The sequence below is a fragment of the Plecotus auritus genome, assembly GCF_963455305.1.
Source record: "Plecotus auritus genome assembly, chromosome: 8".
NCBI lineage: Eukaryota > Metazoa > Chordata > Mammalia > Chiroptera > Vespertilionidae > Plecotus > Plecotus auritus.
The window spans coordinates 29,897,591-29,923,955 of NC_137782.1; the positions used below are offsets into that span (position 1 = coordinate 29,897,591).

At 46.2% G+C, this 26,365-nt stretch overlaps 1 protein-coding gene across 4 annotated transcripts in view; it reads left to right on the top strand.

Annotated features, from left to right (window-relative positions):
* The window catches only part of MGLL (monoglyceride lipase), a 157,402-nt gene that overhangs the window by 42,473 nt on the left and 88,564 nt on the right, over positions 1-26,365 (top strand). The window contains exons 1-2 of one of the 4 annotated variants that reach the window (XM_080683519.1): positions 10,394-11,360; positions 11,831-11,975. In XM_080683519.1, coding sequence (XP_080539645.1) covers positions 11,237-11,360; positions 11,831-11,975 — 269 coding nt within the window. In that variant the 5' untranslated portion in view covers positions 10,394-11,236. Of the gene's footprint in view, positions 1-10,393; positions 11,361-11,830; positions 11,976-26,365 lie in introns of those variants that run through there. The other 3 variants (XM_080683520.1, XM_080683522.1, XM_080683521.1) reach the window with 3 other exon arrangements.

Sequence of the window (26,365 nt, forward strand, 5' to 3'; positions counted from 1 at the left end):
CTATGCAATATTTGGAACATAGTTACACTAAAAAGTTATCCATTGTTTCTCTGAAATTTAAATGTAACTGGTCATCCTGAATCTTATTGGGCAACTGTGTGGTACATCCAACCCACCAGAACTCGTCCTGACTGAGTCTTCCTGCCACCCCTCACCCCTCTGCCATTGTCCCCACGGGTAACAAGGACATTGGTTAGAGACTATTCCTGGCTGATACGGCTTAGTTCCAAATAACTTATCCTTAGATGAATAGCTTAAAACTTCACCTAAGGGTTTAACTAGACTATTGTTTCTCAAATGTTTTTAACATGCTTATGAATCACCCGGAACTTTCTTAAAATGCATACTATGTTCCAGTGGATCTGGGATGGGGCCTGAAATTCTGTATTTATAAGAAGTTCCTGGGAGAGGTTGATGTTGCTCATCTATGGACCAACATCGGTAGTAAGGATCTAGGGGGTCCTGTGCATTCCCTAAGGCAGTGGTCGGCAAACTCATTAGTCAACAGAGCGGCAAACTGCGGTTTGTGAGCCGCATGTGACTCGCGAGCCGCAGTTTGCCGACCACTGCCCTAGGGAACCTGGCTGTTAAGCCATCATGTCTTTGGGAACCAGAATGAAGCCCAATTTGGCAAGTCCATGCTCCTCTCCTCCAAGCTAAACCCGAAAGGGACAGCAGAATTCAAGGAAAGAGAAGCTACAGATCACACACTTGGAACTTTTCCAGAGTCTGCGCATATCCTCCTCCAATTAATGAAGATGGGTATTGCCGTCGCATGATTTCTTATACAAACCATGACTTGATTCTTTGTGGCCTCCCTCACTCCCCACTCTCTGTGATTATCTGTTCTCTTGTCCTTTCTCACTGGACTGTAAATCATGTGAGGGGAGGGACAATGGTGTTTAGCTCCAAAGCCCAGCATCCAGCACAATCTCTGGCATGTAGCCGCTGCTTAATAACTGCTAGTTGAATGAATGAAAGAAAGAATAAATGGATACTGACTTCTAATTGTCAAGACTGTCCTTAAAACAATTTTTGTTGTACTTTTAAGGGCTCCCTGTACAACCCTGCTTTGCTGTAGCAGTTGGTGTACTTTACTGAGAGAGGAATGAGTTTCTGGAAGTTTTCCTCTATGGGTTTCTCATTTTTCTGTTTGCAAGTTGTCAGCTACTGCATAGCACACCCCACCCCAACCTCACCCCACGTACACACACACACACACACACACACACACACAGTCAGGGACTTAAACATGCCAACTTCTTGGTTTGGCATAATTCGTATTTCTCAGTCTTCCCACTGCTGAGCCATCTTCAGAGAAGAAGTGATTGTGTTAATCTATTCACAGCTCTTTCTCCTTTTCCAAGACTTCTCTACAGCATGCCCCTCAGCTGCCACTCCCCAGGTCTCCAACCATTTTTCAATCTTCTAGGAATTTTCCTAGTAGCTCTGGTAGGTTAAGTCAATAGAGTAAGTTGTATCTGTCAAGGTTCTTTGCAAGCAATAGAAATCAAATCCAGCTGACTTAAGCCCAAGGGGACTTTCACTGGAGGTCTGTTGGGTTGCTCAGAGAATGCACTAGACTGCAGACCTGGCTTAGAAACAACAGAGTAGGGCCCAGGACATGCACCAGGCCTCCCACAGCCCGAACATCAGCCACCTTGCCCAGCAAGCAGGAGACTGAGTAAGCGCCTTGTGTGCCTTTTATCCCGTGTGTGCTCTGCTCAAGAGTCAGCCAGAGAGAGTCCAGTGGCCTTCCTTGGGCCCTGAGCCAACCCCTTAGCCCATTGTTAGAAAGGAGAAAGTGTTGCTGGTGGTCAAAAAACAAACAGGTCAGAGAAAACAAATGTCCACAGAGACCTCTGAAGGATTTGAAGGAAATCTGACAGGCCTGTGGCAGTGTGGGTGAGAGATCCCCATCCCAATTCCTGGTTTTCAATGGCTTTTCATGTCTGAAATACTCAGAATCCACCGGGAATGATGGAAATAGTGCTGGAGATGCAAAAGGAGAGGTCCGGACTCTTGCTCTCATTCAGATTTCCTCACCCACTTACTGTGCAACCTTGGGCAGGCCATCTCTCTGGTCTCAGTTGCTTCATCTACAAAATGATGGCTTTAGACTAGATGATGTCTAGGATACCTTCCAGCTGTGAAATTTTCCCCAAGGCTTGACAATTTTGCTTGATGTACAGAGAAATGTACATTTAACATTGTACAAGGTAGCATGATCTCATAAGACACAGGTTCTCAGGTGTGTGGCACTGACAAAGGCAATTTGGAAGGGAGAGTTAATGGCTGTTTTACAAATAATCATAAAGTATTTGCTATATGCCAAGCATTGTTCTAAGCACTTTAATTCATTTATTCATCACCACAATACTACGACACGGATACTATTATAGCCTCCATTTTACTGATGAGGAAACTGAGTCCCAGTGAGCCTAAGTCACTTGCTCAAGGTCACAGAGCTTAAAAGTCCAAGCGCTGATTCAGACCCTGGGTCGCTGCCCTTAACAAGCCACCACATGGCCTCTCTGACCCAAACAGCCAAATACAAGCAGACTAGGAAAAAGTGCTATTGTTTAGAAAGGCTGTGCATTGTGCTTCCTTCCACCCCCAGCCTTGCCTGGCTCATCTGGAAATGTCTATACATACGAAGCAGTTGCTGCATTGTTAGTCAGCCCTCATTGGACTTTCCCTGCCTAAACATAACCACTGCCTCATTTGCCTTCAAAGGCCAAACGCTAGTATTAGGTCAGTGCATCTATTTTAAGAGAAGTGAAAAAAAAAGTTTTTCAAAAAGTAAAATAGAAAGACACATGTGTGACCCACCACTGGTAACAAGGACATTGGTTACCACCACTGTTATTTGCTAGCAGAGTCCATTTTATTTGCATTTATAATGACCCCAATGGAATATTTTTCAGTATGTTTAACTTTTAGCTGCTCCATTAACCAGGTTAGTGAGTGGAAGAATTTTCCCTTTACCACACAGTGCAAATCTCATTATAACGATTGGGCCTAGTTACTAATTGCTGACATTCTGGATTTGCCAAATGCATTTAAAGAAGGTGCTGTGTGGGTGGGAACCTGTGTTTTCATCTTTGTAAATTTGATTGTACTTAATGGCCTTTCCCAATAGGCCTGGTCCTGGTGCTTGACTACAGACAAAAATAGCCACCCACAGAGTGATTGTTTCTGAGGCTGGGAGGACCCTGGAAGACAATCCGGGCCAGTCCTTTTCCTGACCCACAGGAAGCTGACACCCTGAAGAGCAGTATCAGCTGGAATGGAAGGAGCCTGACCTGGAAAATTCTGCTGCAGGGCCGGGGTGTGTGTGTGTGTGTGTGTGTGGGGGGGGGGGCTCCTCAAGCTCACCTCTCCCACCAGCCCCACCCCCTGCATGTCCCCAACCTCAGTTATGGCCACAGCACTGACATTATGACTTTTCCAGATCAAGGTCCTATGTACTCAGTTATTTACGTAATCTCTTCATTTAAACCAACCCATGTTTTAAACTTCATGTATTGTAAAAGGTTTCTTTAAATAGAAAATGAACACTTGCCACAAATTTAAGGTAATCCTACAAATAAACGAATGAGGACAAAGCCAACTGGTTTATACCTAGTGACATATGGTCGCCTTTATTAAACAGGGAGATGAGCAAGTGGAGGGCATTACAGATCCATAAACCCTAATGAAGGCTTTGCCTTCTACTCATCAGAAAGGCAAAAGAGAAGACCTTCACAGTGAAGCTGACTGTGATTTAACTCCCTGGATGCTAGACACCTGCATGCATTTCCCTAGCAATTTCAATGCACACACCAGTCTGCAGGAAAGGAGAGGACAGAGCAGGCAGACAGATGGGGTGCAAGGGTGGGTTCTGCCACTTCCCCACGTCAGGCCTCGGGCAAGTAAGGGGACAGGTGCCGTTTCCTCAGCTGTAAAATCCCATGTTAGAGCCCACCCACAGGGCCCACTGCTGATGAGAGCAGCACTGGAATCAGCTATTAGTGTACTTCCCTGTTTTGATTTTAATTGATGTATCTTCTGCAGAAACCACACTGAAAAGATTCAAACTTCACTGTTTTGTCTTCCATGCATGACGCTTAGAGGTCAAGGAAAGGCAGGAAGGTGCCCTAGACACCTGTCCTTCTGGTACAATTGTTTCCAATGACTTTTACAACTGTGCCCTCATGGGAGAGTCGAGTGGAGGGCGGAGTCAACGCTCAGGAACTTTTCTGCACTCACATACATTTTAGAACTTATACTTGAATTTAATACCCAGCAGTTCTTTCTCAACCATGAGCATTAGTGGCCCCAAATGCAGGAAGAATTGACAAAGAAGAAACTCAAGACGCTATGGGAAAAATAAGGAAAGGGGCCAAGGCAGAAATGATTTGGGGCAAATTATAAACATATTTCAACAAGACAAAACAACAGAATCAATACACCCTATCATAACAACATGAAGAGTAATTCTGACCTTTTTAGTCAGCATTGGGTGCATCCTATTAATTTGTTTGTTCTAGTTGTCATTTGTAAATTCTTTTTTGCAGATATATATAGTTCAAAGTGTTTTTATTTTTCCTTTCTCTCCACCCCGCTCCCCCCCCCCTGCCAAATTATCAGTGATTTAAAAAAAATGTTTAGATTTTGAACTGTTGAATCCCTCCTCCCAGGTCCTACAGTGATTATGGAGAAAGAATAACTTGTTGTTTTTTTTCTTTTTATTGGGGTGACATTGGTTAATAACATTAGATAGGTTTCAGGTGTACAATTCTATAATACATTATCTGTATATTGTATTGTGTGTTCACCACCCTAAGTCAAGTCTCCTTCTATCACCCTTTATCTCCCCTATACCCCTTCTACCTCCCCCACCCCCTTTCCCTCTGGTAATCACCATACTGTTATCTATGAGTGTTTTTTTCTTTTTTTGCTTAATCCCTTCACCTTTTTCGCCCAGCCTTGTAACCCTCCTCCCCTCCGACAGCTGTCAGTCTGTTCTCTGTATTTATTAATATGTTTCTATTTTGTTTGTTAGTTTATTTTATTCATTAGATTCCACATATGAGTGAAGTCATATGGTACTTGTTTTTCTCTGGCTGGCTTATTTCACTTAGCATAATGCTCTCCAGGTCTATCCATGCTGTCATAAAAGGTAAGATTTCCTTTATTTTTTTATGACTGAGTAGTATTCCATTGTGTAAATGTACCACAGCTTTTTTATATACTCATCAACTGATTGGCACTTGGGCTCCTTCCAAATGTGGCTATTGTAAAGAGAAAGGATAACTTGAAGTTGTAAGATGACAAATGTAATGGTGATCTTCTGCATCAGTTAGCTATTGCTGCATAACATGCCACTCCAAACGGAATGGCTTAAATCAACAAGCATTTACTCAGTTCATGGTGCTAGGGGTCAACAATTTGGGGCTGAGCTCAACTGGGTGGTTCTTTCAGTCACAACGGGATGCCCTCAGGCATCTGCCATCAACTGCAGGTCAGCAGAGTACATAGAGGTTGTCTGCTTATCTGCTGGGGAGCGTCAGTTTCCTCCATGTGTCTCAACATGCTTGTGCCTCAGTCATTGCTCCATCAAGCTGGTCCAGCTGGTTCACATAGCAGAGGAAAGTGAGAGAGAGGAAGCATGTCAGACCCTAGACACCTAGGTGTTTCTCAAGCTCTGTCCACCACTGTCAAAACCTACTCCCCTTCCTTCATGTCACTCAACAGTCTGGATCTGCCTCTTCAGGCACCCCAGCAGCACGGAGCCACTAGGAACTCAGCCACTCTCACTCCCCTCTGATGCCCTGGCATCTTACTTCCTCCCACCCTCCTCACATGTGCTCCCAGCATGATCTACTCTCCTCCAGCCTCAGAGCATCTCTGGGAAGGCCACACAAGAACCCGCAGGGCTGGTTCCCTCTGTGGACAGGAACCAGGGCACAGAATAGGAAAGAGACTCACAATTCACTGTTAACTTGTTAGCTTTCATTGGAATTTTGAACACATGTATACATTACTTTAATAATGGTGAAATTTTATTGCATCCTACCTACCAGGTGCCAGGCATTGAGCTAAGTAATTCACCTGCGCTATAGAGGCATAAAGAGGGGACATCAACTGCCCAAGATCGTGGAGTTAAAGTCAACAGAGCCAGGACTTGAATGAAGGCTGTCTGGTTGCAAAATCCACAGACTTCACCACTGTGCTCTACTGTCTCCTCTTCACAGAAAATACCTTGAAGGGATGTCTACACTTGCTGTTGCCACTCATTTTCCATTCACTTTATAGCTCAGAGTAGGTTGTCTTCTGCCCTGATTAATCCATGAACTGGGTTCTCCCCAAGGTCACAAATGACCTCCTTCTTATTAAATCTATTGGACACATCTTAGTCCTCTGGTTTGGCTTCTGGACAGCATTAGACTTTGTTAATCCTTTGTCTTACAACATGCTGTGCCTTTGGATTCGTGAAATCACACCTTCCAAGTCTCCTCCTGTCTCTATTACCTTTGAAAACTCACCCCCCTCCTTTTCCTACTTCCCATTGTCCTCACAAAGATCTCTCCTAGGCCATTTCTCCCTCCAGTTCACATGTCCTGGGCAATCTAATTCATTCTCATGACATCAATCACCAATTACTTCCCAACACTCATCTCTATCCTTAGTCTCACACTGCACCTGCTACAGCCTGCCATGTCTCTAGTTGGATGTCCCAGAGACCTCGAAAAGTCTAGAATTACACCCTGCTCACCACCATTAACACTTACTCTCTTTCCTTCAAGTTCCAACCAGAAAACACAAAGATTCGCTTTTCTGGAGTGAGCTCAGCAGAGGGGTGGGCAGATGCGCAGTTGCAGATACCTCCTGAAGGGGGCAGCCTCCACCCAGCCACAATGCAGACCAATGCCCGGCACAAACGTGGCCCCTCATTGCCAATGTCCTTTCAGAGGAAATTCAGAAACCAGCACTGGTATGTGAAATGTCCTGATTTATAAATGTTGGCTACTAACTCAAATATTTTGAAAGCATTTGTAGGCCAAGCTAAACCTTTTGCTGGCCAGATGCAACACACAGGTGGCTGAGCCACACCTCTACCTGCCCACTCTCCTAGGGTGAGGGTTCCCTCTCCCATGGGTGAAAGAACCATTTCTGGGCCAACTCCTATGTCTCCAGCCTGACCTCTCTCTTTGGTTCTAGACCTATGAACTCCTCCTCCTCTATAGGCACCTCATGCTCAGCACGGTCCACACCATGGCACTGAATGACCAAATCCCTCTGCAGTTCAAAAAAGCCAGGAATCTGGATTTGCATGCAAAATCGCCAATTTTTAAATTCCACATTAAAATTTTATCAGACAAAAAGTACTTTTTCTTGGGTCAGATTTGACATCATGGCCACCAAGCTGCCACCCTGACTTAGTGTGAGCTGACTGTCCCCCAGGGGTGTGCTGAGTGCCCCATAGACATGTTCTCAACTGATCTTGGCCAAGGTCCAAAGGGGTGTTCATATTCCCATGTCAGGAAAGGAGGCAGGTCAGCCAGGTACAGTGACTCTCTGGAAAGTTATATAGCTAGTTGGTGGAGCATATGTTTGAGTCTTAGGTATTTTGGCTCAATTTCCTTTTCCCCTGAGTTTGATGTGCAAAATCTTACTTCTTCTCTGTCGTTCGCTTTAAATACCATCTCCATTTCCAAGCTCTCCTTCTTTCCCACAACAATGCTAAAATTGTTGATAGAAACTCATGGTTACCTTACTCACCAGTACCTGAACATAATCTATTCTCAAACCTCAGAGCATCTCTGGAAGGCCACACAAGAACACTTGTGGAGGGCCGAAAGATGCCACTTTTTCTTGAATTGCCATCCTGTCTTTTCATCCTGGGTGGTAGGGACGGGTTCTACCCACCAGCACTTTTATTGCAGATCACCATACCTAGAGTAATCCTGTCTAGAGGAGCTGGGACCGAGGTCACTACGGTTACCTAGTCTGCAGGGACCACTGAAATACATACATAGCCAAACTTCTGCATCTGCAAGGGCAGAGGGGATGTGCTTGTCCTTACTACTCTTGCTAAGTACAGCTAAAAGCCCTGGACATTATATATAGAACAAATATAAGGAGACTCTGAAAGTTAGAGAGAGAAGGCAGACCAGTCTGAGATCTTCGGACCCAATAAATGACGTGGTGAGTTCCCTGGGTTTTGTTTTGCCTCATATGTTCCAGACTTGAAGCTGAAGAAGCCAGCAACCCAGAAATGCCATGGGGGCAGAACAGACAATGCCCAACAAAAGCCCACTCTTTCCAACCAAAGAACCAGGAGAGGGAAAACTGAATAAGACAGAAAACTTTCAGATATTACCCTTTCTATACTAGTCAGCATCATATGGCCCACACCCACATAGGTTGAACGGGAGACCTAGACTTCTACCTCCACCTGGAAGCAATGAGGCAGCCCTTCCATTTTGTCCCCCAACTCCAGGCCTGGAGCAGCAGAGGCCAGCTAAAGCAGAAGGTTTAAATAAGATCCAGAGTCTCACAACAACAGAAAATGTCCAGATTTCAACAGAAAATCACACATCTTACCAAGAACCAGAGAGATCTAAAATTGAATTTAAAAAAAAATGAATAGATGCCAACAGAAAGAACAGAGATTTTAAAGCAGCCATGATAAAAACGCTTCAATGAGCAATTATGAACATGCCAGAAACTAAGGCAAAATAGGAAGTCTCAGGCAAGGGATAGAAAAGCTAAAGATGACCCAAATGGAAATTTTAGAACTGAAAAATACAACAACTGAATTGAAAGCTCAGTGGATGGGTTCAAAGGCAGAATGATGGGGACAGAGGAAAGAATCAGTAAACTGGAAGATAGGACAGTAGAAATTACACAGTTTGGACAACAGAGAGAAAATATACTGAGAAAAATTTGAACAAAGCCTCAGGGACCTATGGGACTATAATGAAAGAACCAATATTCATATCATTAGAGTCCAAAGGGAGAAGAAAAAAAGATGTATCTCCCGTGTGTACGTGCTGTGTGTCTGTGTGTGGTGAGTTCTGTGTCTGTATGTGTTTTTGGTGGGGCTAAAAACGTGCTTGAAGAAATAATGCCTGAAATATTCTAGGCTGCTTTTCAAAAGCTATTGCTTTATTTCTTAAGTTAGATCGCAGGCTCTAAGCCTGGGCCTCCCCACACAGTGTGATATTGAGACAGCAGTTTCGGAAGGACAGCAATTATTTTCAACATGGCTATGGTGTAAAGCGTTTTTGTGAAAGAAGGAAGGGATACAAAGCCTGCTGAGGGCAGTGAGAGCAAGGGATGTGTGACACTTCTTGGGGACATAGCTCCTGAGTTTCAGGTTAGATCAGCCTAGGTGGTCTGGACTCTAAGTCCAGTGCTCCTTTCTGTACCCTCTCACCCACATTGCCAGGAGTCCTGGACAGCTTCCAGACCTTCCCCTGGCCTGTGTAGATGCACCAGACATTTTGTTTGGGGGCCTGACTCCTGGGTCAGGGGAGAGTTGCTGTGGATGGGGCTGGAGGGAGAAGGCCTGCACTAGTCTATCTCTGCCTACTTCCTAGGGATTTGTGCACCGCCACCCCCCCCCCCCGCCGCCACCCCTCGCTTTTTATTTGTGTGTCTGTGTGTGACTGTGTGTGGGGGGGACAGTGTGTGTGTGTGTGTGTGTGTGTGTGTGTGTGATATGAGTGTGTCTGCCCTTATGTGGATGACATGTGTGTATGCCTATGTGTGTCTCTGTGTGGGTTGTTTTTATCTGAGTGTCTCTCTGGGTCCATGTTCCCCTCTATGTGTATCTATGTGGGTTTGTGCATCTCTACAGAGTTTGTGCATTGAGTGTGTATGTGCTGTGTGTCTGTGTGTGGTGAGTTCTGTGTCTGTATGTGTATAGTGTATACGTTTGTTTATCTGTGGGGAGGTCTGTGTGCATGCATGCACGTGGTGTGTCTGTGTGCATTTGATATGTGTCCCAGTGCATGTTAGTGTGTGTATATGTGTTCCAGTGTGTTGTCTATGCCTATACTTGTGGTCTCTCTGTGTGGGTCTGTGTGCCTGCTCATGTGTTATCTGTGTGTGTGGTGTAGGCGTGTCCCTATGTGTGCGGGCCTGTGGGCCCCATGGTGTGTATGCCCGCATGGGTGTGGCGTGTCCTCCAGAGTCTCACCTCTGGAGAGTCTAGTTCTGTTCAGGGCCCGTGACAGTCCCCCCGCGGCTACCCTGGGGCGCCGAAGCCCACGAGGCAGGCGCGAGGAGCGCGTGGCCGAGTCCACGAATGCGCCCCCGCTCCCCCCGGCAGGCCAGGCACACGTGGGCCCTGGGCGCCGCCTCCCCGCGCGCCTCCCGTCAGTCTCCCTCGTCCCCACCCACCGCGGGCCGCCCCACCGCGAGCCGGCTCAGGGATAAAGTGGCGGCTCAGGCGCCGCACCCTGTCGCCCCGGAGCTGAGGCACCCAGCTCGGCCGACCCTGGCCCGCGGCAGACTAGGACCCGCAGCGCTCAGGAACGCGACAGCGGCGCTCGAGCCCCGGTAACTGCCTCCTGGTCACCGCCCCAGCTTGCAAGTGCCGTCGCCAGGGGGTGGGGAACAGCTTCGGGGTCCCTGGCCCGCTGGGCGTGGGCTCCCGCACCCTCTTGTGCGCGCGTGTGTGCACCACTGTGCGCGCGCGTGTCAGTGTGTGCGCGCGCGCGCCCTCCCCGCGCCCTCGCACCAGCCCCCAAACCAACTTGTCCGCATCAACTCCATCTTCCCAGCTCCGCCGACCGCGCGGAGACCCGGGCGCAGTGGCCAGGTTTTCCCGTGGCATTTCCCGTGACAGCTGCCGGACTCCATTCCCTGGGCTGTCGGAGACAGGCAGGAAGCAAAGTTTGCCAGGAGCCGCGGGGTGACTTTCCTCGGGGACCCGCATTTGTGCGTGTGCGAGCCGCCTCGGTGTGCGCAGAGCGTTCCCCAGGTTCTCGGGCAGTGGGTGCTGGGCTCCCAGCCCCTCCCTTCCCCGAGCCCCATTCGGCGATTTCTTTAGGAAAAGTGATGACACGAACTAGTAGTGGAGGATCGCAGGCTCCTGTTCCCCGCCCTGGGAAGGGAGGGGAGCCTTGGAGAACTTGTCAGTGAGAGCTGGAAGCAGGCTGCCGGGCTCAGCACCCCGAAAGGCGAAAGGCAGGATTTCGGGGCAGGGCGCGGGGGAGCGGACGGGGGCTCCAGCCGCTGGATGCCGCGCTCTGACCTCGGCGATGAGGGAACAGCCCTTATCTGCCCAGCCCTTATCTGCCCGGCTCTAATTCTCCAGGCTGTCGTGGTGGTGGAATGCAAACACCAGGAAATGATGGAAACAGGTTCGTCCAGCCGGCATCTTTGGAATTTCAGGCAGGAGGAATTAAAGGGAGCGCCATCACCTCATTACTGTGCCCCCTTGAAACTTCCTGGGAAATTTGAAGATGGCTGGGTCTTCTTGCAGCTGGGTCTTTATTCCCACAGAGCTAACTATAATTTCCACTTGATTATAGCTAAAATAGTCCTTAAGTCGAAGTTTCCTGAAATGATTTAAAATAAACACAGATGGAAAGGGGTGGAGGAAAGGGGGGGGAGCTGTAATGAGGCACTTAAAAAATAAAGTCAGCTTTTCTTAAGAACAAATGGGGCTTTTCAGTGTTGGAGAGATTGCAAGAGATGTATTTTTTAAATCTTTGAAATGGAGTTTTTAAAAACTGCTTTTTTAAAAAATGTTACCGACAAGGCTTTTTCTCCCCTGTTCTCTGCGTTTGCCATGTTTCTGACTTTGGAATGTGTCCTCCTTTCTTCCAAGGACTTGGAGATCCTTTCAGAATGCCGGAGGAAAGTTCTCCCAGGCGGACCCCGCAAAGCGTTCCGTACCAGGACCTCCCTCATTTGGTCAACGCTGATGGACAGTACCTCTTCTGCAGGTACTGGAAACCCGCCGGGTCTCCCAAGTAAGTCTTCCCCTGATGCTCAAATACCTTCATACCTGCCTCTCTCCTCTCGTTTCATGTGGTGTCACCTGTGGGGCCACTCGCTCCACGATCTGCTTCACCTGCCCCTTGAACATGAGGCTCAGCCATGCTAACAAGGTTGACATTTATACCTTATTTTCATTATAACAACTAGGATAGGGATTCTACTGTAGGGCAGTTTTCAAAAATTCCACATGACTTTCGTTTTTGTACTGGAGTTGGTTTCCTGTTGTACAGGCATGTCTTTAAAATCAAGCCCAACACTTACAGAAAACCACCTAATCAGATAAGAAAATCAAAATTATATTTAGTAACCTTTGTTCTCTTTTCCTCTTTGGTTATGAGCTTTAGAAGGTGTCATTCCTTTACTTAGAAGGAAGGGTTCAGGGTATTTCCTCTGATTTCTTGCCAGCTCAGTTGCTTTTATATTTTCCCACCCAGGATTGTCTTGCCATTAGAAACGGGACTTGCGACTGTACATAATAAGACAGCTCATCTCCTGCTGCTCTTCTCTTGTCTGAAACAGGGACAACCCTGCTTGCTTGTCTTGTGCAGGGAAAGAAATGATTTGTGGTAACCAGTTGGCCTAGTGATGAGTGAATAGTTTCTGTTCCATGGACATTTTACCTGCTTCTTCGAGGCCTCTTGTCTCCTAGGGGCCATGGTGTGGTGTGATTATGTCTCCCTGGGTTTCCGTAATCACCTAACCCTAGCACAACTATAAAATGTCTCCGATATATTTAACAGGTATATCTGTAACAGGTAGCTGCACATTAAAAAAACAGAGATGCGGACGTTTTAAAGATCTAGCTTAAACTCATAGCTTCAATGCAACTGTACCAAGTAGCTATCGTAGTAGGCTGTTAATAGTTCCTAACAGCTCTGGCAATGTCCTTCTTAAAGATTCTCCCCAGAGGAGAGTATGTGTGTGTGTCTGTACACGCACATGTGTCAGATGGAGGGAGGGTTGTCAAGCATTATCTTTGTGCTCCATTCTGACTTATTCTCCACTCTGTCTTAACTGGCTGTAGAATTACATATATTCTTGGTGGAATTTCTAACAACTTAATGCTAGATGGTGAGTTATTTTTCAGTATACAAAAAGAGGACAAATGAGTGAAAGTAGAAGTTTTTCATGTCTGAATCTCAGACTTTGGGGGCTTTCTCTGTTGAGTGGGAGGTTGTTCTGGTTTGAGGCCAGGGAAAGAAAGAGGGCCTACAGTCCTCAAATGGGGCAGGGTGTGGGTGAGCGGGTTGGCAAAGGCTGGCTTCAGTGTTTCACAGTCTCCAGGCTGGTGCTGCATCGTGGGGAGCTCTCCGCTGTTTCACCTTTGCTCTGGTCAGAGACGGCAACCCAAGAGTTGAATCAGAGCTGTCACTTGGAAGTCAGTGTTTGCATCTTAGCGGATGTTGATGGAAATAAAGAATGGGGTGGATGGTTGTGGCAAGTGGGCCTTGGTTTTTGGAAGAGAATAGTAGCTGGGGAGGTCAGGTGACAGCCAATGTTACAGAGACAGCATCTCTAAACCAGGTGGCCTGACCTCAGTTCCAAAGCCCACTTGTAGCCCACTCCCCGAGGGGCTCTGCCTCTGCCTGCTGGAGATGGTGCAGATCAATAAACTCCCATTTGGGGTTGGGGGTACCCCTCTGTCAGGGATCTTTACAACATATCACAACCAGCTCAGACCAATGAGAAAGTCCTGGAGGCCCCTTCGATGACACATGTTAACCCTGTGCTTGCTGCATCGTGGGGAGGGTGAGGCAGCACTGGAGGAGGGATCATGGCAGCTGGAGTGGTGGGGAGGCAGTGGGGGCCTCAGGGCAGAGGTTTATGAAAACTGGTACAAAGCATCACTGTATCTTAATAACTGAGAGCAGCTGCTGGGTAGGTTGCCTTCTCGCATGGCCTGGGATATCTCTGCTATTGCCTTTCAACATTGCTGCCTGCTGCTTTTAGGATCGGGGAGAAGACCATAGGCCACCACTGGCTGTAGCCTGTCTCCTCCAGGGACTCTCCTTCAGGCCTTTTCCCCCAGTTCAGCTCAGGGTCTTCCCTACTCTACCATGCGTGGGGAAAAGCAGGCAAACACCACCTTCTCTCCACTTGTTCACTTTGCTCCTTTGAAAAAAATCTTTCTTACAGCGGCCCTTGGGACCTCAGAAGACCCCACAGGCCATCTTACACAGAGGGGTGTGTGCCTGCCTTCCTTAATTGGCACAAGTTGGGTTGGTTTTCTGGTCAACCCAGCTCCCTGTGCCTGCCCAGGGCACCTGACCAAACATTCTGCCCTCAGGGGACTTACTGGGCACCAAGACCAGCCCCGAAGTTGGCTCAGAGCAACACTGGGTCACAGGAGTCAGCCATAGCTGGGAAACTGGCTTAGCTTGCGTTTGGAAACAAATCATGTCCTCATACCAGATCCTGAGAAAGAAGCAAGTATTCCTTAGGATAGTCATTACAATGTGTGTCCAAGAACAAAGCTGTTCTAAGTATAGCAGGCTAGGATTTAGTCATTAGGAACCAGAGATTTTAAACCTACATCTGGCAGTACCAAGGCAAATTTATGCTCAACTAGTAGTATTTATTTATGGTAATAACAAATGTTAGACTTAATAGAAGAATTATCTCATATTGATTATCAAGTATGTTCTGAGGTCTGGACTAGACTCAGTACAGACATATCTTATTTTATCTTTACATCAACATGTGAGACAAACATTATCATTATTATTCCTTTTTTACAGATGAGTAACAGAGGCCCAAATGACCAAGGCAGTAGTCAACTGTTCTTAAAATTGTTTCATAAGTAGCGCCTCTTTATAAATTCTTACATCTTTGTTGGTAAAGAGTAATAGAATAATTCATTCTCCTTAATCATTTGCTCATAACATATGAAAAGTGGGACATAGACTGAAGATATGTATCCAATCTGAAACAAACAAATCTTCCGATGCCCTGGGGGACTGGCTGCCTTGTAGAGAATTCTTCAGTACTTTAGATTTTGAAATGCTGGTTCTTCAACAGGCTCAGGTGGGGGGTGCATTGCTTCGTGGCCTCTTAATATTCAGGGAGGGTGGGAGAGCTGGGGTAATATTTAGCGCCTTTAAATTCAGTCTATCAAGTGTCCCTCAGTCCATTTAAAGGACAACTTTAAATTAACGCCTGAATATTACTTAGTCATTTTCAGGACAGTGAAGGTGTTTCTGCACCAAATGTTGAATGACTGACTGCATACCATTGTTGGTGGGTGGGATGCTGGGGGTAGTCTGAAACAACACTCACTTTGATGACTTGATTCCCCAGAAGTCCTGCTTTGATTCTGTCTGACCGGAAAGGCTGGAGAGCACGCTATAAGTATGATTATACAGCTGCATCCCCTGGCACGGTCAGTTCCAGTTGTGGCCCAGATCACGTTCTTCTGTTCATCATTAAGGCCTGGCACGATGGAAATGGATGTGGAATAAATGCTTTGGTGCTCTCCACCTATCTTTAAGGCTAATGCCTCTCTCCTGCCATGTGCACTTTGTATCTGGGTAGCCTTTCAGCTCCAAGGAGCTGTTAAGCTTTCCTTTTTGTAGCTTCTGTTTGGGTGAATAACTGGTGCATTGAGGGAGCTATTTCAATTTGCAGTCACCCCTCCGCCTGCAGATGTCCTGATGCAAACCCCTAGGGAGGGGAGCTCTCCCACCCTTCCTGTAGAATCGCAAGTGACTCATCTTTGAACGTTCCATTTAGCATTTTGTTGCAAGCTACCCTACATTTTCAGAGATCTTCCAGAACATGAGCCCGGGACTATGCTGGCTTCACCTTCTTTTCCTTTCTTGCCTCCAACTTCAGTAACCTGACTTTTCCCTCCAGTAATTCTGCAGCCACACCCTCACGTTGGATACCTCTTCTTATCGCCCCAGCCCCACCAATCTGACCTGCCCCCAAAACAGTCTGCTGCTGGTGTGATTTTGCAGATTTTCCTGGTGGTGATGTGGAGTTAGGGCTGGGAGTGGGGCACATGGCTATCCAAGAGTAGTGTGGCATCAGTTCTGGTGGTCATTGTCAGTGGGTCTAGAATCAGTTAGCCACGGCCCCTGCTCCCACTGCTCCTGTCCTCATTCCTTATTCCCCTGGACTGGGGCTCAGCGGACATCCCTACCTCTGCCCTGCCCTTTCCTGGGCTGCATTGATCCCTTTCTCCACGAGGCCTTCCCAATCTGTGTCTGGAGTTTGGGGCAATGCCCTCAGAGGACACTTCCTCCCACCTATACAGATTTACCTGGAGGAGCAATTCCCCGAAGCTGGAATATATTTGAAGGCTAGAAATATTCTCCCTTCCTGCCACCCTTGTAATGTCCTCCTCACATCAGCCACCAGGCACTTGGGGGTGGCACCTGTGGCTCTGGAAGATAAGGGCCCCTCCCAGCCAACTGGATCCAGGCCAGGGAGATGCAGAGTCCTCACCATCTGGCTGGACATAATTTCTATCCCCATTGCCTTCTGGAAATTTTGTTCTCATAGATCAGATGGGTGTTTCCCTATTCTCCCCTCTCTCGCAGGCTTTCCAATCAGGTGGTAAGTCTGTTAAGTGGTGCCTTTCTTTGCCCCCAGCCTAGGGTTTGGCTCAGTGTTCTGAGCGAATGTGCTGCGGGCTCTGCTTGCATCCTTGAGTGTTTGTGCCTCCTGTGCAGCCCCTGCTGACTCCTGTGTGACTCAGTGTTACTGCATCACTTACCTTTGGTTGTTACATCCCCAGGGTCCACCAAATCGCATCCCTTATTTATCTCTAAAAGAAGTCATTTTGGTCTCCATGGGTGTGAGGACAGTTGAGTTCCTCCCAAACCCAGCCCTTAAGCTCTTCCCCCTGATTGGGAGGAGCTAGGGTAGCTTTTGGGCTCCCCAGAGTATCTTAACAAGACAGGCTCCCAGGGGTCACCTCTGCCAATGTCCCTGCTCTTCTCTCCCATTCAACAAGTCAGTTCAGTGAACACTTATTTATGAAGTCTATACGTCCTAGGCATTGTGTTGGGCATCAGGTTGTGGAGAGAGTGTCAAAGACCACTTGCTTGACAAGGGGCAGGAGGAGAGATGAACACAAGGGCAATTAGCATATGATGTGGTAAGTGTCTAGGGATAGGACCACCACTTAACCAGGAAGAGCTTTTGTGAAAATTAGAAAAGGGAGCCCATCTGCGTAGACACGGCCCCTCAGGTGCGTAGCTTGATGAGCAGAGTGTCGGCTCGATTTCAGCTCCTACTCATCCTTTCAGCCAGTGCCCTTGAATGGTATTTCACCCGTGAGAAGGGCATGGCAGAGCAGGGAGCCAGGGCAGAAAAGCAGGAGCCACAGCAGCATGGCAGTACTGGAAGAAACTGAATGAAGCTAGAGAGGTGGGAGGGGGCCAGGCCTGGGGGTTCCTGCAGGCCAAGTTACAGGCGTGGACTTGAACCTTTAGGGGTTGCGGGGAGTGCGAACTTGTTACTTGGACAGTCATTTTTCTTGGAGGTGTTTGCAGTAATCCAGGGGACAGGTGAAGAGGGCTGAGTCGCAGCACAGTGGGGCATGGCAGGGTAGTAGGGGAAGGGGAGGTGAAAGTTGATTATATTGTCATGATGGGCAGTGCAGGGAGGGAAGGAAAGCTCTCACATGTCTTCCTGAGTGATGGGTGCATGTGGGCCATGGGCTCCTTCTTCCCAGCACACACCTTTAGGTTATCCTCTGCTCCGAAGATGCCAGGGCTGCTCTCCGGCAGTGAGTTCAGGTGGGGCCACCCAATGCAGTAGGAAACGTCATTGGAGCAGGCCTGGTATACATCAGTAGGAGAAATGGAGGAGAGGGAGCATGGCCCAGCAACTGAATTGCCTTTCAAACATCAGCAATAAAATATTAATGACAAGGACAAGTTCATTTTAATGAAGGAGAGAAAGGAATCGTGTCTTACATTGGCTCCCCACAATGAGGAATAAAAAATTAAGTGCCTTTGACTTTAAGTGTTATTTCATGAAATTTGCACTTAAACTCTAAGAAAATGGACCTTACTGTGCATCTTATACCAGTGACATTATTTTTAATTAGATTACCGCTCTTCAGTCATGCCTCAATTTTCTTTTGCCTATTTTAAGAATTTCCAAAAGTTTCTTCTCTTGTATGAAGCTGTTATTTCTCCCTCTGATGCTTCCGCCTTTGTTGTAGCGCAGCAAACTGCCGTATTTTTAAATAGGGCATCTCTTCTGGGCTTTTTAAAACAGATTCTTTGAATAGCAAAGATCTTTTGATGGCAATAGGAAAGGCCGGCTGCTATTCTTGCAGTTGATTTTTCCAACAGCTTCGTTAAGGAATAATTTCTTCCAGTTGCTATAAGAATGTTCTGCAAATACAAATCTGCCTTTGTTTTGCAGTGGAGTCTAAGGAAAAAATAGCAAAATAAGCTGCTTCCTGAATAGCAGCCATTGTCCACCATTGTCTATTTACTGGCACCTTTTAGGTTTGGATCTTAATCCCAGATGCACTTTGTCCGTGAATGCAAACCAAACTACTGATATTGTAGAAATGGAGTAAACGGCCTTGAGTGGTGTGAATTCTTACAGCTGAGATTACAAGACGACCCTTGTCCAGTATTTTAGGGTCATCCAAGGTTCTTGTTGGTGGGAGGTTCTTTTCATTTCATGCAGCCTTGTTCGTTAGGGGTGGGTGTGGGGATGCTGATGGTGATCAGGGCGGCACTAGGAGTGAAATTGCTCTCTGTATTTGAAAGCCTGACCTCCTACAGCAGGGGCTGTGTACAGCTAGGAGGGCTGCAGGAGAAGCTGTGCATGTGTTTCACTGCATTTGCAGCTGCCCGGTTTCACACCATAGCCTTCCCCGAATGTGCCCCTCTCCTGTGCTCTGCTGACGGTTCATTTCTTCTCTTGGTGCTCAACAAATCCTCCTGTGCAGTGACATCAAGGCATGCCACCCGTTCTCAGAAAGGCTCCAACACTGATTTTCATGAAGCCACCGCTTTATCAACATTCTAGAAGACAGGACAGGAGAGGAGAGGTGATAGAGAAGAGGAGGAGGAAGTGGGGGGAGGGAGGGAGGAGGAAGAGGAGAAGGGGGAAGAAAGAGGAGAAGGGAGGAACAGATGAAAAGAAAGAGGGTTTAAATATATATATCCTGTTCATGTTAGGGTAAGGGGAATTTGACCTTCCTTTCCTTGAACAAGTTTTCAAAAACAGAAACATTTAGAAGGTTGCACGGGGCAGAATTAATTGGTTCTCATTGTGAAATTACACCTGTGCTGCCTTTAAGGTATGTGTGCCTTTGTCATCTCATATTACTACTCCCAGAGAGCAGGTGTGGGGATGAACAAGCCAGAGAAAGGCTTAGATTACTGAGATTGTAATACACTTGCCCCACCAAATTGCACGTTCTCCATTGTTTTGTTTCTCTGTGCACATGTTGTATACTTGGTCTAGAAGAGTGGTCAGCCCTCTGTAGGAGCTTAATAAATGTGTTGAATGAATGAATCTGCTCCAGCAAGAGGAAAGGGGCACATGAGCATGTTACTGACCGAGTCAGATTTTTTTTTCTGGAGGAGAAACTCAGACTTGATCACTGAGGTATCATTAGAACAACTCTCCCTAACTTTAGGGACTTCCTAAAGTTGGTGGTGGAGAGTTTTAGGGAGTTAAGAGTCTGCGGACCTTTGGACATGGGTTTGTGGGTATATGCACTTTTCTGGAAAGGAGGATGGATCACAGACTCCATGAGCCTCTCAAAATAGGGGTGCTCCATGACTCCAGTGCTCGGCGCCAAACTTATTTTACAGATGGAAAGACTGAGGCTCAGAGGGTGAGCATGAGGGCACCTAGGGGCCTGGCATGGGGCCAGGGGCAATCTCCTGACCATGTGTTTCTTCTGCTCCATGCTGTCTCTCAGGAGTTGCTCCCCACATCTTCTTCTTATGGGTTCAAACCACAGCTTAGCCCTTCCCAGGAGGGATTTGAACAAATGTCCAGTTGGGGTAGGGATCGGAGGGGTCTTAATGTGCCAGCTCCCTCCCCGCTGCCAGAAGCCATTTGACACATCTTCATTTGGGTGGTTCTGTGTTTAGTGGTTAGAAGTGTGTGGGTACTAGGTGATGCCCAAGGAGCTGAGTGATAGGGGTGAATGGACTTCAGAAAGACAGCAGGAGACTTACTTAGAGGACCAGGAGATGGGGTAGGAGGAAGGGGATAAACTGCAGGAGGAAGAGAAGCCCAACAGGCCTCTAGGAAAACAAGAGAAGAATGGGGCAGAGGGAACAAGGGGTCCCCAAATAAAAAGGGGGCAGGGGAGAAAATAATGTAAAGAGAAAGCTTGAAGTCAAGAAGAAAACTGCTGTTTAACTCTCAGCCAAAGCAGGTCAGTTTCTCCAGGGTATTCACAGCCTCCTGGATTAGGCCCTGGTTAGGAGTGGATGCCTGTAGACATTTAAAAAGTTTTGCTCTGTTTATGCCATTCAGTCGATCCTGAGGAGACATGTTTTGGATAAAACTGTTCTCCTTGGGCCGAAACCGGTTTGGCTCCGTGGATAGAGCATTGGCCTGCGGACTGAAGGGTCCCGGGTTCGATTCCGGTCAAGGGCGTGTACCTTGGTTGCGGGCACATCCCCAGTGGGAGGTGTGCAGGAGGCAGCTGATCGATGTTTCTCTCTCATCGATGTTTCTGGCTCTCTATCCCTCTTCCTTCCTCTCTGTAAAATATCAATAAAGTGCATTTAAAAAACAAACAAACAACAAAAAAACTGTTCTCCTCGGGAACAAAGCAGGATGGTGCTGTGGAGGAAAGCCCAGGCCCAGGGGCTGGACATCCAGGACCAGAGGAGGTCCACATGGATGAGGCGTGAGGCTGTGGATATGTTCCTTTTTTCCCTTTATTGATTAAGGTATTACATATGTGTCCTTATCCCCCCATCTCCCCCTTCCCCCCCCCACTCATGCCCTCACCCCCCTGGTGTCTGTGTCACGTGGATACATTCCTTGACCGGTCTTGGCATCAGTTTTCTTATCTGGAAAATGGGGGCTAATAGCACCTTTCCCCCAGGGTGATTGTGTAGGTTAGGGGTAAGTGTGAAGGTCAGTGCTTGGCACACAGTAAATGGCATGTGCATGCTAGCTCTTATCACTTAGTTTGGCCTCTTGGGCTATTTCCATGGTATACAGATATTAATCGTATGCCCATATACTGGCAGTGAATACTCTGAGGATGAAATTAAAAATGCCATTTACAAGAGCATCAAAGAGAATAATAATACTTAGGAATATAATTTTAACAAAAGAAATGCAGAACTAATACTCTGAAAAGTGCAAGACATTGCTAAGAGAAATTAAGGAAAATCTAGATGAGGGAAAGATGTTCCACGTTCATGGATTGGAAGACTTAACTATTGTTAAGAGGGCAATACTCCCTAAATTGATCTACAGATTTAATGCAATCCCTGTCTACATTCCAAATGGATTCTTTCTAGAAATTGACAAGCTGTGCCTAAAATTCATGTGGAAACTCGAGGGACCCAGAAAAGCCAAAACAATCTTAAAAAAGAAGAACAAAGTTGGGGGACTCACATTTTCTGATTTCAAAACTTACTACAAAACAACAGTAATCAAGACAGTGTGCTATTGGCATAAGGGTGGAAAAGAATCGAGAGTCTAGAAAACTCCATATATCTATGATCTATTGAGTTTGACAAGAATGCCAAGATAATTCAATAAAAAATTAAGAGTATTTTCAACAAATGGTGCTGGGACAATTGGTTATCTACATGCAAGAAAATAAATTGGATTTCTTTCTCACACCATATACAGAAGTAAAACTATAACACCTAAATGTAAGAGATAAAAGTAGAAAACTTAGAAGAAAACATAGGAGTAAATCCTCATGACTTTGCATTTGGCAGTGGTTTCTTAGATATGGCCCCAATTTCACAAGTAAAAAACAAATTGATAAATTGGACTGCATCAGAATTAAAAACTTCTGTGCTTCTAAGTACATAATGATGAGAAAAGTGAAAGACAATTCACAGAATGGGAGGAAATATGTGCAGATCATCTATCTGATATGGAATCGTATCTAGAATATATAAGGAACACTTACAACTCAGTGATACAAAGACAACCCATCAAAAATAGGCAAAAGACTTGAATAACATTTTTCCAAAGAGAATATATAAATGGCCAATGAGCACATGAAAAGATGCTTAATACTGACTGTCTAAGGGAAATGCAAAGCAAAACCACAATGAGATACCACTTGACACCCCTTAGGTTGGTTATAATAAAAAAAGATAGAGAATAACAAATGAGGAATTCTCATGCACTGCTGGAGGGAATTTAAAATGGTGCAGCCACTTTGGAAAACAGTCGGATAGTTTTTCAAAGGTTAAACACAGTTACCATATGACCCAGCAATTCCACTGTTGGGTATAAAATAAGACAATTGAAAACATATGTCCACAGAAAAGCTTGTACATGAATGTTCATAACAGCATTATTCATAATGGTGAAAAACATGGAAACAATCCAAATATCCATCAACTGATGGATGGATAAATAAAAAGTGCTATATACCTACAATCAAATATTATTTGGCTATAAGAAGGAATGGAGTACTGGTACATGACACAACATGGATGAACCTGAAGCCATATGCTCAGTGAAAGAAGCCAGTGAAATATACAGCATAGACAAATCTACTGAGACAGAAAGTAAATTAATGGTTGCCTAGGGCTGGGGTGGAGGTTGGGAAGTTGATTTTGGCAAATCATATTTACCAAAATAATCTAATGACACAGAAAGTTGTTTAGATTATAATGGTACATAGAAAACTACAGAATATAAAGCTGTGATCTCAACCACACTAAAAATATAATCATGGATAAAATACTAGAAATGAAAATAATGGTCATTTCTAGGTTGTGAAATTGTGATGGGCAATTTTAATTTTGTTAGCTAGAGTTTTCTGTATTTTCCACATTTTCTAAAAGGAGTGATTTGGGGGAGGTTTGGAGGACTTTATACCTGAGCCAGGTCCTGAAGAGTGATGGGAATGAAAAAAAAAGGAAGTGCATTCCAGGCAGACGGACTGGGTAGCATCAGAAGGCATGGTGGGGACAGCACAAATGGCTGGAGTACTGGAGGGTGAATCTGGGAAAGCACCTGGGTGTCTATCTAAGAGAGTCTTGTGTACCTTGTTTGGACTTTGACTGTGGTTAATGGGAGTCCCATGAGACTCCTTTAGTGGGACTTGAGAGTTAAGACAGAGAGAAGAGAAGAGAAGAGACACCACTGCTGAGATCAGCAGCAGATTTAGCATCAGGAAGTATGTAAAAGAGACCAAAAAATAGTAGATGGAGCACTGGGAGAGAATATTGTCACAAAAGGAACGATGGGCCCCCCAGTGCCAGCGCCTGTAGACAAGAAGCTGACCTAAGAGTCTCTTCTCTCTGACTTGGGTAGTGTCAGCTACAAAGCAGGAGCTTGCTGACAGGATGATTCCATCTCATCACTTCTTCCTAAATTTTTTTTCAAAACAATTCAGAAGAGAGAAGTGTGTTGGATGTCAATAATCCTCAAGCTTCCAGGTCCCAAGAAGAGAGGTCTGGCTGTCCTGTAGCATCTGCAAAGGAAGAGACAAATTTGTAGCTATAACCACCTATCCATCCATCTCCTCACTCATCCCTTCATCCATCCCTCCATCCATGCATCAGTCCACCCATCTATCTATCCATTCATACACCCATTAGTTTCATTCAACAAGTATTTGCTGAGCACCAACTCTATGCTGATCTTGTGCTAGGCCTTGAGAGGTAGAAAAATCATTGAGACCCAAAGGTCTCTGCCTTCCGGGGCCTCACAGTGCAGAGAGGAAGGCAGGCAGGCAAACCACTTGTTCATGTGCCAGGGCCAGTGAAGTCTGGGGTCTAGACCAGGCACTGTGCCTGGGAAGGCTGGAGAGCTTCACTGAGTGTCTCCTCCATCGAAGCCCATGCTCATACCGTGTCCAACCACATAGTGCATTCATACACCAGACCAAAGATGGGCATTGCCAGGGCGCTGTGTCCACTGAGGCACCGGCTGAGAGTTGGGGATGGAGCCTGTCTGATCTCTGTGGCTGACCCTCAAAGGACTACAGCAAAGCCAGCTTTCTTGAATATGTCTTTTGTTTTTAGAAAACTTTTTAAAATTTTTATTTAATGTGCCATTTGCTTCTGCATAGAAGTTTTTCAAGCTTTTCTGAAGCTTTTGCTTGGTATTTTTAGTATCTGAACATACACACTGCTACTCAGATGGCTGGCTCTAGTGAAATAGATATAGTATTGAGCTGACTCTTTTTAAAAAAAATATTTTTTATTGATTTTTAAGAGAGAGGAAGGAAGAGGGATAGAGAGTTAGAAACATCGATGAGAGAGAAATGTCGATCAGCTGCCTCCTGCACACCCCCTACTGAGGATGTGCCCGCAACCAAGGTACATGCCCTTGACCGGAATCAAACTTGGGACCCTTCAGTCCATAGGCCGATGCTCTATCCTCTGAGCCAAACCGTTTAGGGCTGAGCTGACTCTTTATTAATTTTCTGTCTGAATGATCTATCCATTGATGTGAGTTGGGTACTAAAATACCCTACTATTATTGTATTCCTGTGAATTTCTCCCTTTATGTTCATTAATAATTGCTTTATATATTTAGCTGCTCCTATGTTGGGTGCATAGATATTTATGGTTGTTATATATATTTATGATTGTTACAATATAACAATAAATACATGTCTGTAAGCATGTATTGGAAAGGAGAAGTTAACTGATCTTCAGAAGGCTCAGGCCTGAGTCTGACACCTTGGTAGATATTCTTTGCTTTCCCTCCCTGAATTTCATAGTGCTATAAGGTGGTTAGTGCCATCCTTGCTGTTTCATTTGCATAGAAACTGAGAGTCACATGCTATGCTAATAAATGGCAGAGCCAGGATTTGAACCCAAATAGCTTTGCTTCAACTATTCCCTCTCCAACCACCAGTTCCACCTCATGAATACTTACAAAGCTGTTCCTATAACCCACCTGGCACAGGTGCTATTTAATGCTCACAATAACATGTGGAGGTAGGATGATAACCCCATTTACAGATGACAAGACGAGCTCACAAAGGTACAGTGGCTCTGTTGAGACCGCACAGTAGGATGACAGGTCTGTGGAGTGAGCCCATGGTCTATCGCCTCTCCAGCCTCCCCAGGTGTCTAACTCCAGCATTCACTCTGATTATGCTGGCCTGGCTGCACCTGCCAGTTCAGGTCATAACACAGCTCAGAGGCTGCACTGTGGCCATAAAGTTGTGACTGTTTTCCTTAACTTCATCACTGTATGATTGTCTCACCTCTCCTGCGTTTTCAATAAGTTCCTGATTATTTATTGCCATCCATTTGGCATTTCACCACCCAGAAGAACTTAGAGCCATCTGCAGACTTGGAAAGTTCATGTTGTTCTGCTTTCAGGGAGGGAAAAAAAGGCATGTTACATAAGGTGGAACCCAGTACGTTCTTATAGGAAGGTCAGTGAGCCACTCCTCTTACTAAGAAAGCTCCTATTACCTCCTCCTGCCATTTCCTGTTTCATCCAGGTCAGAATTGCCTTGCAGCTATCTTTTTAAACATTTTTCATTGCGAAGCCTTTCAGAAGAATCTAAATGTTATCCCCAGGTCTACATGGGGTTGCCCTCTCTTCAAGGTCTCCTTTGGGTTCTGTGATGAGAGGGTTCTCCCAGAGAACTCAGTCTTCCTCTCAACAGTCTGTGTGAGTCACTTTGCCCTTTGGGCAGACCTGGGGGTCATCTCGGGGGCTGAGGGTCCCCTGTGAACCCTTGCCCACTTCCTTCTAGCCCCTCTCTGGGTTGCTCTCCTGGCCCAACTGTGGCCATTTCTTCCATGGCTCCACAGATAGGGAAACTGAGGCACAAAGGAGTTAGACTCATTCATTCTCTGGAGCCAGGGAGTCTGAGCTGAATGAGCCAAGGTCCCCTATCCTTGGAAAGCCAGAATTTAACAGGCAAGCAAGAAAATGATTGAGAGATAGGTGACCAGTGGGGGAATGTGGGACAGGGGGCAAATGAGCAGAGGGGATCAGCTGACTCTGACAAGGTGGCCTGGATGGCTTGGTGGACAACCTGAAGGGATGGTTATCTGACCTGGCTCTGGACAGGAAAGTGCTGGCCAGTGACAGAAGCAGGCCTGGAACTCTATGTCCACCTGCCATCCATGCTTACTGGCTTGACACTCGATCTGGTGCTTCCCTCATTGGTAACGAGGCTTTCTGTTTTTTATCACCCCATGACCATTTTGGGAGGTTTGCCTCTTTTTTTTTCTTGAATTTA